The 16,988-nt window shown below is 37.7% G+C and overlaps 1 protein-coding gene across 1 annotated transcript; it reads left to right on the top strand.

Moving 5' to 3' along the window:
* The first annotated feature begins 8,180 nt into the window (after positions 1 to 8,180).
* LOC139849040 (uncharacterized) lies at positions 8,181 to 8,489 on the top strand. Its single transcript, XM_071838716.1, has one exon. The coding sequence runs from the start codon at positions 8,181 to 8,183 to the stop codon at positions 8,487 to 8,489; it is 309 nt and encodes a 102-aa protein (XP_071694817.1).
* Positions 8,490 to 16,988: the final 8,499 nt, after the last annotated feature.

Raw genomic sequence — 16,988 nt, 5'->3', positions numbered from 1 at the left:
CCCCTTAACTTTTTTTCACTTTTTAAAGCTCCTAAATGTGTCATAAACAAATTAGAAAGCTTAAGACGTCGTTTTTTTTGGGGCGGGTCGAGTGATGTGTCGAAAATGTCTTGGATAAAATGGGATACATGTTTATTACCACGGGAATTTGGGGGGCTTGATATTGGACCACTTGTGATTAAAAATCAAGCGTTACTAGGAAAATGGTGGTGGAGATTCAAAAAGGAAAACAATTCTTTATGGGTTAAATTAATTCAAAGCATTTACGGGGACGATGGTGGGTTAAGCACGGCTTTTAATCCGGCTGCGAATCGCACCCGGTCCACTTGGTCATCTATTGTGAAGGTCGGCATTAGTCTTAACAATTTAGATGTACCTTTTGCTCAATCTTTTAAAAAACGTATTGTTGATGGATCACAAACTGAATTTTGGAATGTTGCTTGGCTTGATAATTACTTATTAAAAGATAAATATAATAGACTTTTTCGCCTTGACATGAACCAAAATGCGACCATTCGGGAACGGGTTCGTTGGGAAAATAACTGTATCTCTTTTAATTGGTGTTGGTCTCGTGACATCTCGGGGAGATTGCAAGGGGACCTTACCAATATTACTAACAGCTTATCTAGTTTTGTAACTTGTAGCTCAGGTAGGGAGGAATGGATATGGACCTTAAGCCCTAATGGATTGTTCTCTGTTAACGCGCTTACGAAACTTTTGACGAAAGCCTCGCTGAATTCTGGACCCTTTCCTGCTCGCACCTTACGAAACTACCTCGTTCCATTAAAGGTAGAGCTCTTTGTATGGCGGGCGAGACAACTTCATCTTCCAACTAGGATTGAACTTGAAAAGCGGGGCATGGACCTAGGAACGGTTCGATGTCCACTTTGTGATAATGATCTCGAGACGGTGGAACACTCGCTTTTTCGGTGCAATGTTGCTTTTGAAACTTGGATTAAGATTTACAATTGGTGGAATATTGGCCCGCTACCTTCTCTTACCATGACTGATGCTTTCCTTGGTCATGGAATTTCGTTTTGCTCACCTGGTGGCAGGCAAATGTGGCAAGCTGTCGAATGGATTACGGGATATTTGATTTGGAAATATAGAAATGTTTGCACCTTCACTAAGTCTAAACCTAATTGTGATCTTATTTTCAAGGAAATACAGTTGAAGACTTTTGAATGGATCTCTAATAGAAATAAAAAGTCATCGCTTGATTGGGATCTTTGGATCTCTAATCCTCGGGATTGCGATTCAAATGCCATAGCATCTAGGAGGACTGGTATTGGCTAATAGATATTCCACCTGTAGGTTTTTTGCCCCACTCCTGGAGTAGTCGTTTTGGACGGGGAGAAATTGGGGTTGTCCGAAGTGCTTTGTCGTTGCATTGCCAACACTGTGCTTCGGGCCGTCCCAGCTTGTCGTTTCAAGTTAAATCCCCCCCTTAACGATAATGAACGGACTACGGCGTTTTCCTACGTGCTTCGGTGGAATTATCTCTGCTAAAGTTCTTTACTCTCGTTTTGGTTCTCGCTTCTCGTTTTTTGGATTATCCTATATGTATATTTCATCGTTTTGTTGATTGACTGTAACTTGTATATTGTTTCCTATATTAATAATATATACTATCTTTTTGCCGTTAAAAAAAAAAAAAAGAGGTCAATTACCTCGCGATGTAATCAACTGTTGTGAATCATTTGTAATCGATATGGACTTCGTCCGGATAGATTAGGACGGGTCTCTACAGTACGCAAAGGAAAGCAAATAATGATTAAATTATACGGAGATATTTATACATATCCTGGCTACTTGGAGCCTTGGAGGATCATTTTGTTATAGTCTAACATTAAAGTTGTAAGCATGTTATTTACCTTTCTCCGGTGACTTATAACGTTACTAAATTGTCCGTTTTTCCTCTAACGAACTATTCATTTCACAATATTTGCCAACTTCTAACGAAGTATTTTTAGCAAAAAAAAAATAAAAAAATAATAATAATAATAATAACCCACTTTGCAGGTAACTAGCCCAGAGTCGTCGCCAAAATATATCCGTGATCACAGAGAGGTATACTTTTACTCATATTATTCTCGTTTAAAACAACTACTCCGTAGAAAGAAAAAAAAAGCTCGCATTTCTTTACAGAGTGATTTTAGTCGGTTAATTTGAAGGTTAATTTTTTTTTTGTTGCGATCGGTTAATTAAACGTTTAAAAAAAGGAATAAAAATGGAAAGGGAAAAAAGCTGTATAAGGAAGTAACATCGATGCAGGGTTATTTTGGTCAGTTAATAGTCGATTAATTTAACATTTAAAAAATAAATAAATAAAAAAGCAAGAGGAAAAAGAAGTGAAAAAAGATTGTAAAAGAATAATTGAAAGTTTTTCATAAAAAGAAAAAGAAAAAATAAAGCGAATTACTAAAATACCCCTAAATTTACAGGTTTGCCATTGTGAACAGTGCAAGCTCACGAAGATTAGCAAGCACGCGCGTTACATTGGGACGTGTTATATAGTTATGTTTCATTCACGATTGTAACTTGGATTGACGCGGGTCAATAAAAAACTGCTACCTCCGTCTCAAATCTACAGTTCAGTATTTAATTTTAGGTTGTTCCAAATTAATTGTCCACCTTCATGGATAGAAAATAATAAGAAGATTAAGTTCTATTATGCTCTTAATGTACGTGGATATGATTAAAATAGAAAAAAAAATAAGGGTAAAACTGGAAAGTAAACAGAAAGTACAAAACTTTTATCACATTTATTAAACTCTATATTTTTTGTCTAGGAACAATTAGATTGAGATGGAGGGAGTATTTACATAGTTGTTCATTGGCTACATGTTGGTTACATAAGTCTAATAAAAGTTTGTGAAGTTGTTATATTTAATAATAGTTATCTACCTAATTCATATTTTATTTAATTCAATCTCTAATTTAATTTAAGGTTGATATATAAAAATATTTTAGCAAACATAATACAATTAAGGAAAAAGAAAAATGTTATATATAAGAGTTACATTTAAACAATATCACATATAAGTTAATTCTAAATTTATAACTAACTGTATCATATTAATTAGTCAATAGACAAAACATAAAAAAGTAAAACCATCAAAAAGGTAGCGAACCCTTGCCAAAGAAGACATATAGGGTCTACCACCCGGACTAGAGTGTTTTACATTATGAAACGCAAAACATCATATATATTTAACGGGTAAAAAAATGTAAAATGACAAAAGAGCTCCCGTCAAAAGTAAAACTATATTTTCACAAATAATATATGTTTATAATATTTGAGAACAACATGTATTTTTACACATAAAATCAACTTGTTTTCGAACTCCCGCTTCGCGTCGGGGGTTCAATTTTCAATGTATTTTATTGCGTTTAGTTTGTAATATTAAGTACATTGGTGGCCTACATGTGTTATTGATATGTGCCAACAGTGTTACGGCCAAAAATATTGTATGTGATGCTAATTCGCCGGTGAAAAAGTGCTTTAATGAGTTAAAATTGTGGGATGGCCGTTCATTCAATTCGGGTAGATTAACGTGGGTCGAGATCATAGGGGTTCCGTTTAAATATTGGTCTTGTAGTACCTTTAAATCAATTGCGGAGTGGTGGGAGCCAGCCCTGGATTTCAAGAATTGCAATATTATTCGTGGTAATCAAAATCTAATTTCGGGTAAAGTCTTGATTCATACTAAGAATGACGAACGCATCAATGGAATAGTAAAATTGGTCGCAGGCATCTGGTGCAAACATGTTGGTATTTCAGAATGTGATGATAAAATAGAACTTGATTTGGAAAATATTCCACAGTCGGATTGGGACAGCTCGGAAGATGAGGAAGAAATTCCGGATTCTTTGTCCGGTAATGACGCTTCCGATGAACTTGAAGATGGGGAGATTCGATCGGAAAAAGGTCAGGTGAATGGTGGCGGTCATGGCAGCTTACCATTGCAGGTGGAAGATGATGGGTCTTCCTGCATGGGAATTAAGCAACCTTTTGATAAAGATAATAATGATGATGCTTTTTTGTCCAATGTGCAAGAATCACCTATAGATGCAAATATCTCCAAGTCCAAGACTCCGGATACCAAGGTGAGGTCTGATGTCTCGAATAAAAAAGTAAATCCTGAGGGCTGTTATTCGGGTACTAGTGTTGGGTCAGCTCACTTCAACTTAAATGGGCCCAACTTTCATGTTGATAAATCTGGCCCAGTATCTCGTGATAATCCAGCAAAGGTGCTTAGTGTTGATGGGTCTATTAATCAAAATAAGTTTAATGTCATTAGGTCGACCGATCCAAGATTTAATGTGGTGATAGAGGATCTCGGTGATACCGATTGCTCATCGGATGAAGAAGAATGTAAAAGTCCAGTTAAGAACTACGGTGGTGACGGGGTGGAGAAGGCTAAGATTTCCGGTGATACATCCTCGTTGAATGTTATGGATACCGCTAACAACTATTTGCCTAAAAAAGCAAGTAAAGGGGTTGTTTATGCTTCTGATTCGTCCAATTGCTGCTGGAATTCCATCGGCAATTGGAAAGCTTCATCGAAAATTTTACATGCGAAAAAATCGACTAGGAAAGGGAAAGGCGTTGAGGATCCAAGTGGGATTAATTGTGTGACATGTGGTAGTAGAAGATCGAAACTGAGTAAGAAGCCATCGTCGTCTAGGTATAGCAAGAAGAAGGAGGTGAGCCAATTGATATCGGAAAACAGTATTGGAGTTGAGGAATTCGGCACCAATCTTGGTCTAAAATGGACCAAGAAAGATATGTAAGTGTCTTCTTTCTCTGTTCGTATCTTCTTTTTATTTATGAAGATTATTTCCTTAAACATTCGTGGGTTCGGGTCCGGGAAAGAAAGTAAGTTTGGTGATGATAAAAGCTTATGTTTGGTCGAAAGGCCCTCTATTCTAGCATTTCAAGAAACTAAATGTCATAACCTTGTCGACAATTGGATATTCGGGCTTTGGGGTTCTAATGATTGGGGGTATGTTCAAAAAGAAATGATTGGTAAGTCGGGGGGACAATTAATAATTTGGAATAAAAACATCTTCGAGGTTTATAGTGAGCTAATTGGTGACTTTTTTATTGCTATACGGGGGAAATGGAAACAGTCGGGAAATGAATCGATTATTGTCAATGTGTACGGTCCGCATGATGACGCCAATAAATGTAAGTTTTGGGATTCGCTTGACAAGATCTTGTGTATTGATGGTGTGTCGTGGGCCATTTGTGGGGACTTTAATGAGGTTAGAGATAAGTCGGAAAGATTGAATTGTGAATTTTTTTATAATCGGGCTAGGAGGTTTAACGAGTTTATTGATAGAAATAGTTTAGTGGACATTCCTTTGGGTGGGAGGAAATTTACTAGGGTTAGTGATGATGGGTTGAAAATGAGTAAACTAGATAGATTCTTGGTTTCAGACGACTTTCTTAGCTTTTGGACCGATCTAAAAGTGGTGGCTTTAGATAGAACTGTATCGGATCATTGTCCTATTATGATGTCGGATGGTGAAGTGGATTTTGGGCCTAAACCGTTTAAAATCTTTGATGATTGGTTCGTGGTTGAGGGTATTGACAAGGTTATTGCCGATTCTTGGTCTGGTCCAATGGGGGGTAACCGGAAGGATTGCGTTTTTCGTAACAAGTTAAAAAGATTAAAAGGAGACCTTAAAGAATGGAGTAAAGTTCACTTTGGCAAGCTTGATTGTGAGAATGAGTCGGTTAAAAAGGTGGTAACGGATCTTGAAATGAAAGCAGAAGTAGGTAGTTTAAAGGATGAAGAGCGGACTAAATGGCTAAACTCGAGAAAAACATGGATGGAAAAGGAAAAAATAAAGACAGGGATGCTAAAACAGAAAGCTCGTGTTCGTTGGATGATCGATGGAGACGAAAACTCAAAATATTTTCATAATTCCTTAAAGAGGAAATATAATAAAAACAACATCCGGGGGATTAATGTTAATGGGTCTTGGTGTGAAAATCCTAATACAATCAAAGAAGTTGCTTTCAACCATTTTAAGAGCATATTCGAGGTACATAATTCGGATGGACCAAGCCTTGAAGGGCTGTTTTCTGAATTGATTACATCAGCAGACAACGAGCTCTTAGAAGCTCCTTTCACGGAAGGGGAAATTTGGGAATCGGTCAAATGTTGTGGTAGTTCGAAGGCCCCGGGACCGGACGGGTTCAACTTTGGTTTTTTCAAAAAGTTTTGGTCCATAATCAAAGATGATTTGGTAGGTGCTATCAACTGGTTTTGGGTTTTTGGCGAGTTTTCAAAGGGTTGCAATGCCTCTTTTGTTTCCCTTATTCCGAAGAAATCGGACCCGCTGAGTTTTAGTGATTATCGCCCGATTAGTCTTATTTGCAGTTATTATAAAATTATCGCGAAGATGTTGTCTTTGAGAATTTGTAAAGTGGTACCTAGTCTTGTAGGGAAGGAACAGAGTGCGTTTCTTGGGGGTAGATATATTCTAGACGGTGCGTTAGTTGCAAATGAAGTGGTTGAAGATCTTAAACGAAACAAAAAGCACGGCCTAATTTTTAAGGTAGACTTCGAGAAAGCCTTTGATTCGCTTAATTGGGATTATCTTCTTGAAGTGATGAAATGTATGGGGTTCGGTACCAAATGGTGTAAGTGGATTTCCTCGTGTCTTAAATCGGCTACAATCTCCATTCTCATAAACGGGTCTCCGACAAGTGAGTTTTAATCTTAAAAGGGGCGTTCGCCAAGGTGATCCCTTATCACCTTTCCTTTTTATTATTGCAGCGGAGGGACATAATATCCTAACGAAAAAGGCGGTTGAGAGAGGGATGTATAAAGGGGTGGAGGTGGGTAAAGATAAAGTCGTCATTTCTCATTTGCAATATGCGGATGATACGATTTTTTTTGGCGAATGGAGTAGACGTAATGCGCGAAATTTAATGTACTTGTTGGAATGTTTTGAACGGGCTTCGGGGTTGAAGGTTAATTATAATAAAAGTCAATTATTTGGGATAGGCATTAGTAATGATAACGTGGAAGCTCTTGCGTCTTGGTGTTCATGTCTTGCAGGTCGGTTGCCTTTCATGTATTTGGGTATTCCCGTGGGTAATAAGATGAAGAAATTGAATGATTGGTCCCCGGTGATCGAGAAATTTAACAAGAGGTTAGCGGACTGGAGAGCAAAAATGATTTCATTCGGTGGACGGTTAACTTTAGTTAAGTCGGTTCTCTCTAGCCTACCTCTCTATTACTTCTCGCTCTTTCGTGCCCCTACTTGTGTGCTAAATTCTCTCGAGAGTGTGAGACGGAAATTTTTTTGGGGCGGGACGGGTTCTAACTCTAAAATGTCATGGGTTAAGTGGGAAAAAATCCTTCTTCCTCACGAAGAAGGAGGTTTAAATATCATGTCCTTAAAAAGTAAAAATTTAGCTCTTCTTTGTAAGTGGTGGTGGAGGTTTAAAACCGAAACTAACACTTTGTGGGTCGCCGTAATTCGTAGCATTTATGGTTCTAATGGAGGTCTTGTGCTTGGAAACGGGCTTGTCCGAAAACCAAACGCTAGCCTTTGGAATTCTATTTGTGTTGCAGGAAAACATGTGGACGGGTTAGGGATTTCTTTCTCTAAGTCTTTCATACGCTTGCTCGGAGACGGGAAAAGCACCTCTTTTTGGAATGACATTTGGGTGGGGAACGCAAGCCTCAAAGACAAATTCAAAAGATTATACAGGCTCGAGATTGACAAAGATATCAACATCAGTAACAAAATCGAAGAATTTAAGGGAGATGGGCTCGGCAATTGGGCCTATCCACCTATGGGACGAACGAATAGTGAACTAACTGAATTGCGAGATACTGTTCGGAACTTGCAGCTGATCGAAGATAAAAAAAGACTGTTGGAGCTGGAATCTCAATTCGAAGGGTACATATATGGTCAAGGACTGTTCGGTTCTAGTGGACAAAGTCATCCTACCACGTGCGGTTAATTCAATTGAGTCGTTGCGAAATGGTTTGGTTCCAAAAAAAGTAGAGGTGTTTATTTGACGGGCGAGATTAGGTCGTATACCGGTAAGGTTCGAGTTAGATAAACGGGGCATCGATTTGAACAGCGTGAGATGTCCGATTTGTGATGGTGACATTGAGACGGTGGAACATATACTTTTTTCTTGTCAAATGGCCAAAGACATATGGGCGAAAGTCCTTAAATGGTGGGGGTATAATTCGGCTTTATTCGGGTATGAGGATATTTTTAATGGTACCTTCGGCTACGTAGCACATGATCACAAAAGGAACCAATGGCAAGCGGTTTGTTGGGTGGTTTGTTACATTATATGGAAGAATCGAAATGCAAAGGTGTTCAAGAATAAGCTCGAGACGGTCCCATCTTTATTTAGCGAGGTTCAAGTTCTTTCATACGATTGGATTTCACGACGTTGCAAGGGTCATATTATGGATTGGCTTCAATGGTTCTCACAACCTTAGTTTCTCTCTTTTGTTAGTTGCAATCTTTGCAATTAGCTTAGGGCGGTGTAATTTGTTTTCTCTATTTCTTTCGTGATGTATTGTGTTGTTAAGGTTGCCCAGTCAACCATGTACTATTCGTGATTGTTTAATATAAGTCCTTCTTGCTTTTCAAAAAAAAAAATATTATTTCGTGGCTAATGATGAAGTCGTTGAAGCGCAACTCGAGTAGAACTAAAAGGTATAACCCGTGAAAGATTTAAATATTATTTTAAATTAACAATATATGTGCATATCCGCGTTTCGCTATAGAATTGTCGACTTTTAAAAATTTAACGCAAAATCAACGAGTATAAAAAGTACTCCAAATATTTAGCGTATTTTAAAAAGCGTTCGTTTTACGTATAGTTAGTGACATTGTGTTCCTAAAATTATTTTGAGTTTAACGATGGTGTCGGTAAAATTTAACTCGTTGAAAGCGAGAGGATATGACCCGTTGAATATTTTGGTGGAGTTTATTTAAGATTTTGTATGAAAATGGTTATTAAACTCCCCCCCGCGCCCGGTTTGAGGGGTAGATTTGATTTTTTGAAAAAATTTGGTGGGGGGTGGGGGAGAGGGTGTGTTTGTAAGTGAAATGAAATTTAGGCAACAAAAAAAAAGGTGAAAAGACGAAAACGCCTCTAATTACTATTTATCGTTTTTGTCTAATAGATAGTATAGTAATAGTAATTCTTTGCTACTATATAAAATTTTAGTAAACTTTATTTATTAATTAAATTCTTATTAGGAGTTCTGTTTCTATAGCAATCCTATTACAAACTGAAAACTAAATTATACTATACACTAAATATGGACAACACTCTCCAATCATAACCCGCCACATACCCCAAAAACACTGTAGTTACTGTAGCGCACTGTAGCTACAGTAGGTTTTTTTTTTTTTTGAGATAATTTATTTAATCTTCTGATTTTATACAATGACCACCAGTTAATATTCGTCTTTTTACATATATTCAAAAAAAAGAAAAAAAAAACATGAACTTATTAATTTTTGGGTCTCTTTTCCATCTACACCAGTATTCCATGTCCACCAACCACCTGCAACCGCCACCATCAGCCACTTTACACCACCATGCACTGCCACCTACCACCGCCGATTTCATGGCCGGCTACGACCGTCACCGTCCACAACTTTCAACCACCATCAAATCTGATCTAAAGAAAAAACATCCAGATCCACACATGAGACAAACTTCCGGAACAAAGGGCAATTTAGTGTTTGATGAAATATATATAAACATACCTGAAAACTTAAAAGACACCCAGCATATCAAATACCTCACGAGTCTACCCAATTGTCTGATTTAGGGGGGGGAGGGGGGGGGGAACGATAAACATATATATTAAAGGAACAAAAACAAATTTAAAAATCAACCAATCAATAAACAAATCTGAACATAGGACGGTTTGGTAGTGGTTAGAAAAAACACATACCTGAAAAGTCAAGTTTTTGAGTCGGGTTTTTCACGACCATGGCTCAGATAAATGTCAAGCGCTGGACCTCCTGTAGGAGAACAACTACAATAGCCCAACACACCACGAGAGTGGCGGTGGAAAGCTACTTCCGGCAACAGTTACGATCACAACAGCCGACGCCGCCGTCGACCTTCACCGTCGGCCAACACCTTACTATTGTAAAAAAACATCAAAAATAATAATTTTTTTCTTACCTGCATTCTTGAGTACAACTAGCTATTCACATATATATTACAACTAAATATGCACATGGTACAACTAACCATACAAATAGTACAACTCTATTGAGAGTGGGTGTTAAAAAAACCCAAAAATTAAATCGAGTTCAGGTGGTCGGAACTACTGGAAACCACCGAGTCAACCGCAACCATCGATATAATTTTTCTTGATTTTTTTTTATGATTTTAGTGTAAGATATTATAATGGTAGTGAAAATGAGAATGGAAAATTGGGGAAGATCGGTGGAGAGGATAATAAGCTGTTAAAGGAGAGAATACGGAGTACTAAAGATAGGGTAGGATGGATATGTGGATGAAATCAACCCATTTTACTTTATTTTTTTTATTTACACCCCCATTTACGATGAAAATGACAAACTGAACCTCTAAGTTATAAACATTACCACTTTAAATTCTTTTTTTTTAGCTTCAATATGTGTTACACAAAATATTGAACCTACATAAAATTGTAAAGATTTATATTTCGAACATCAATTAAACTAAATTCTTATATTATACTCTATATAAACTTTAGAGTATGTTAATATTACCGGTAACCGTTTTCCTTTTACGTATAATTAACTTATCGTTAACCGATCAAAATCATCCCGCAGCGAAATATGATATCGGGTTGGAAAACTAATTTTTTATCTCACGACCGAAACCACCTATTAGATTAATCGAGAGTAAAGGGGTAAGACAAAGTAGTAAAGTAATTGTTGACCAAATCATGTGGCTACCAAATACGAAGTCCAGTTGGCCGTTGCATCTTCCAACTTTTTTTAATCAAAAAAATACTGCAATATTACGGAGTATAAATCCTTTCATTTTTCATATATTTTGCTATCAAAAACATAATAAAAATAAATGTCTATAAATTTATAGTGGGGATAAATGAGTAAATAATCAACGCTAAATGCGTACAACAAATGTTTTGTCAAAATACGTTATTGCAAAAACGTTATGACAAAAACATTGAGAACCGCAGCAACGCACGGGCTTCCGAATCTAGTTAAAGATAATTATAAAGTATGTAGCTTCTACATGGACTATAAAGATAATTATAAATAACCATCTAAATTATAATGCTACACACATCGTAGTTGCCATTGCCCTATATTCTAGACGACGATGATAATTATAAATAACCCTCTAACCTACTATTCGACTTAGTGTCGCTATATATCCTTCAGTCATCGACTTCTTGTCGGTGATCCAGAGGGATCCGAAGCCATCGTTGCTAATAAATTCTCTCCTTAATCTTTAAACTTCTGTTAGTATCATATTGGTACGCTATTGACACCCATTCTCACCTGCTGTAAGACCTTCTCTAATTCCTTTTTCATTTATACCCCTCATTCCTATCTAACCATTATACATACACATATATATATATATATATATATATATATATATATATATATATATATATACACACACATACACACACACACACACATATATATACACACACATACACACACATACACACACACACACACACACACATATATATATATATATATATATATATATATATATATATATATATATATATATATATATAAGTTTATGAATTTAAGTTTATGAATTTACCATTCACCAGCATATTATATTCAGTAAATGACATTTTCGTCTTTTGCATAGCAACACTCAGGGTTATTTTGGTCTTTTTACTGCATGTGATATTTTACTCCCACCTACCCACTTCCACCCTCCCCATTCCATTAAGCTCCTACTTCTAGAACCCTCAGGAGATTCTTTCTACCTTATTGTTCTATTAGGGTTTGTCTCTTCTATGGTGTTGCGCAGGGTGATTGATAAGTTAATCGGTGGTCTCTTGCTTCAACGATGGTGAAGGTGATACCGATTTATTGTGTTGATACCGCTTTATTTCCTTTTTACACAAATTGGTACGTATTTTTTCCCCAATTTTCTATTTTGATCCAACGATGGTGATAATGACGGTGATGACACCATCCCTTCTATGGTCGTCGTTGTGGCGGTTTATGACGTCATCGTCATTGTCGTTGTTGGTATGGTTCTCCGTTGTTAAAATCCTTCGATGATATCGATTGAAACAGATGGCGATGACACTGTACCATCTATGGTCGTCGTTGTGGCGGGTTATGTCGTCACCTTCGTTGTCGTAGTTGGTATGGTTGGCCGTTGACGGTATTCTTGGAAACACAATCAATGTTTTTTATGTCAAAAAAGGTGTAAGATCCTGAATTTTGTGCATCAGAATATGTTCTTGAAAGTGTCAGTAAATGTGTGCATCAGAAACTGCCTAAAAGTCAACATAACGCTTATGCATTTTCATAATTTACATCAGAATCAGAATCAGTCAACTTCAGTCCCTGAACTTTAGAAAAGTTGACTGCCTTCATTTTCAGGTGTAATGCGCGGCGCACGTTTGAATGCGCTGCGCGCAAAAGGAGCTGACAGCATGCCTTCGTTAATTTAAGATTTTTTAAAGGGGCAAAGTGCTCTTTTCACTTTGGGGCCTGGATTTTGGCCACAAAACTGGTTCCAAGCTTATCATATCCTCATTTCTTATCCATTCAAACACTCCCAATCTTAGACAGAGAGAGAGAGAGAGAGAGAAGGGTTCCTAGAGAGGAAGCTTGAGTGGGTGAAGATGGTGGTGATTCTTTCCCAAATTGGAGTGCATCTTGGGTCTTCTTGGTGTGTCTAGCTTCTTGACTTCGTTTTGGTCCCTAATCCGAATTATAAGTGTTTAACTCTTGTTTGAGTTGGGGTTTGGGTTAGTTAGGGTTATAAACCCCATTTTTCATGAAATTGGGAGTTTTGTTGTATGTATCGTGTAAGTAAAAACAATTATTGTAGGTTTAGGGTTTGATGACGAATTTGGAAGTAGTTGCCATGGATTTGGGTGTTAGTCACTAGTTTGTAAGTGTATTGGTGGTTTTGATGTTCTTAAGAACAAGTTTACTAGTCAAAAGGGGTGTTGACTTGGTTTGGTGTCAAAATGAGTTTTGAGTCAAGTTTTGGTGAATCAAGTATGTAAATACTTGCTTTAGGTGTTAATTGATGTTTTGGAAATATAATCACTACCCGTTAGTGATTTTGGGCGTTTTTTGGACTTATGTCAAAATGAGTAAGTTGATTGGGTCGAATTTGGTAATGACACTATTTTTGGTCAAATGGATGTTTAAACAATTGTGTTAAGTGTTAAATGGAATTTTTGGAAGTAATCACACATGAGAAGTGATTTTGAGTCAAAGTGATGTTTTAACAAGTCAAACGTGGTCAAGTGCAATGTGGGTCAATATTGCACGTGTTGTGGTTTTTGTGTAAATGGCGGTTTAAAATGGTCACAACCTAAGTAGTAATCTAGTGTCGGGACCTAGGTTGGTCTAATTGGTGTAAAGTATAATTTAGGTTAAACCGTGCTTTGTAGAGTAGGCTTGAATTACCACCCGAAGTGGTAATTGGTTTGTGTCCATTAAGTGTTAAATGGGCGGGTTTTGGTGAGCAAGGTGTGATCCCTTGACTAAGGGATGTTCATGTCAGGTTCTCTTTTAGAAGAATGGCTATTTATGTGTATATTGTACCTATGTGTGATATAGGTGGTTACTTGCTCGGATTTGAGGACGGAGATCATGTTACACATGACTTGTGTGGGTATTCCAAGTTAAGTGGAATAATTATATGTGTATGTATATGATGTATTTATTTTTGTAGCGTGAGATGTGAAGTGTCGAAGTGTTAAGACAGCACATTGCATGTGACGAGTGAAGTGTCGAAGTGTTAAGACACCACTCCGGAAAGTATAATGGGTTAAGTGTCGAAGTGTTAAGACACCACTCCGAAAGGTATAATGGGTGAAGTGTCGAAGTGTTAAGACACCACTCTGGAAAGTATAATGGGTGAAGTGTCGAAGTGTTAAGACACCACTCCGGGATGTATGATGGGTGAAGTATCGAAGTGTTAAGATACCACCCGGGGGGTTAGTGATACACGGTGTTAAATACACTAATGGATGTTGTGAACTCCGATGGTCTTTCGCGAGCACCATTCCCTTGTACGATTGGTTAACCATGGTTGTGTGTTGTAGTTTTAGCATATTAAATTGTGAACTATATGCTATTGGCGATGCTAGCTTATTGTGAATTGCGGATATTTAGTTTTGTAATTTGATTGCATAGTTGTTGAATTGCTAGCTCGTATGCGGTATTTGTGTCAGTGTTTGCAAGTAAGTAGATTATATATGTATATGTATAATTATTGCATTCACTAAGCTTCATGCTTACCCCTCTCGTTGTTTACCTTATTACAGGTATTGTGATTATGAAGCTAGCTAGTTGTTAGGCTAGATACATAGGAGCTCTTCGGCTCGATAGGGTAGCTTTTGGATATTGGACGTGGATTGGGGATTTGGTGGTCCCCGGGATTATGCTATTGGTATCGGGTTGGGTTATAGAGTCCTAACTCATCTAAATGTGTAATTGGGTCGAATTAGTCACGTCTTGTATTCATGGGTCGTTGGAGACCCGAGGGTCGAATACTCTTTTGTCGTATAAAATCCGTTTGCGTATTGTTTGAAATAGTTAAACTTGGATTGGATTGAAAACGGTATCTCATGTTTAAAATGGGCTTAATCTGTTTTCCAGCTTTAAAGCGCGCTGCGCTTTGGCTTGCGCACCGCGCAAATGGCCTGTTGCTGGTGATCTGTTCAGTTGTCAACATCTGAAACTGTTTTACGCTTTAGCGTGCGTCGCGCACCCATATGCGCGCCGCGCATATGGTCAGACAGGAAACTGTGTTATACATATATATATATATATATATATATATATATATATATATATATATATATATATATATATATATATATATATATATATATATATATATATATAAACTTGTATTTTCTCGTGTAACGTTTTGAGGTCGTTACAAGTGGTATCAGAGCATAGTCTAAGGGAATTAGGTGACCTTGGAATAGGTGCCTAGTCTTAGACTTATTGACAGTGGTGTGTTATTTGCGGGACGTGTAGAAATACGGGTCGGATAGAGATTTGTTAGTGCCTTAGAGTAGCTGACTAACTAGGACTCGTGTTTATCCAAAGTGTGATTGCGTGGGGCCTTAATTCGTGTGTAAATTAGTGACTTAGATAGCTAGTGCCTAATAAAGTAGGCAAACTTGGACGTTGTTTTAGTGATAGTCACGTAGGTTGTAGGTTGACTTGTTGTTGCGGTGCACATGTGTATATATATATATATATATATATATATATATATATATATATATATATATATATATATATATATATATATATATATATATATATATATATATATATATTATACTATATATAGTGTACGATGTCTTAGTGATGAGTCCAGTGGTGGGGCTCGGGTACTCGGGGGTTTTGTGTGGTCCAGTCTAACGACAGGACTTCACTTGTTCGAAGGTACTAGTAGTATTGTGTTTTGTATTGTGTGGATATTGCGTCAGTCCGAGTAAAGTACTTTACTTGACCATGTGAAAATGGTAAGGTACACAATTGTAATAGTGATTGATCACCATTATTACAACCGTGTATCTTGACACCAGGTATGACATGACGAGTACTGAACGGAAGAAACGTGGCATGCTTGGGGTAGAATCGGGATGAATTAGGAATCTTCTATTGGTTCCTAGGAGATAGTGGTCTCGGGCGATATGCTTGTTGTCACATCGGGTTTGTTGTGAGTCGGGAGGTGTTATGGTGGATCGGGTTATCTAAGGTGAGTGGGTGGATTCACGAGTTTGGTGCGTGTTTAGTCACCCTAAGTAGTGGATGCACTATTGAGATTGTCATTGGTTGTAGTTACCCATCGTAACTAGGATAACCGATTTATGTACGTGTGTGTGCATCGAGGACTTGAATTCCGTAATGGGATGCAACAAGTTTAATGATCGTGGTATTGGATTACACTCGGTAGAGTGTGTGGTTAGAGAACCGTGTTAGGATTCTAGTCGTGAGTCGCCTTGGAATTGACAAATCGAAGAGTCTTCGGGTCATTAAACTCATGGGAGTGGGACCCGTATGATAATGATTGCGTTAGTGTGTTGTGGAGTATAGGGTAACATTCCTAACGGAATACCCCTTGTATTTGTGGTTGTATCGATGTGTCGAAGGGTGTAAGACTTGGTGTTCCCAAGCATCTCTTTAATGTTAGATGAAGGGCTTCGTTAGGCTATATCGTTTGGCCTTGTGAGAATTACGGGTAGCGTGTGATCGCTAGGAACGTTTTATAAGACAACAAACTGTAAGGTTTTTCGGGTAGGTATGACTTCGGGTTATTATTGTGGAGAGACGGGTGACATCGGGTGTATGGAACCCAAAGATCGAGTTTCTAAATCTCGGTAGATTGTGGTGGGAGTCTGCATGACACAGCGTCAGATGCCCCCTTATACTTGCTATTGTGATGTTCAACTACGATTATGGTGTGATCACTTTGTGCCTAGGGTGCCCGTGAGATACCCTTGGAAGCATCGGAGATTATAATAGTGATCGACGGGTGATAGTAATTCGACGGTTGCAAAAATCGAAGTTTAAGAGCATAGCGGTAAATACTTCTTATGAAGTGAAGGATGAGCAAATCTTGTTGCTCTTAAGTGATAGATGGGTAAAGATGACCGGTGAGCCGGTGGCGGATTTAATGTTCGGATAGACCAAAGGTTATGATGAAGTGTTGATATTGCGCTCAACGCAATTGTTAATAAAGGTTCGTTGAAAGGAAGGTCGGG

The sequence above is a fragment of the Rutidosis leptorrhynchoides genome, chromosome 5, assembly GCF_046630445.1.
Source record: "Rutidosis leptorrhynchoides isolate AG116_Rl617_1_P2 chromosome 5, CSIRO_AGI_Rlap_v1, whole genome shotgun sequence".
NCBI lineage: Eukaryota > Viridiplantae > Streptophyta > Magnoliopsida > Asterales > Asteraceae > Rutidosis > Rutidosis leptorrhynchoides.
Note: the sequence above shows the minus strand (reverse complement) of the source record. Positions and strands in the feature narration are given on the sequence as shown.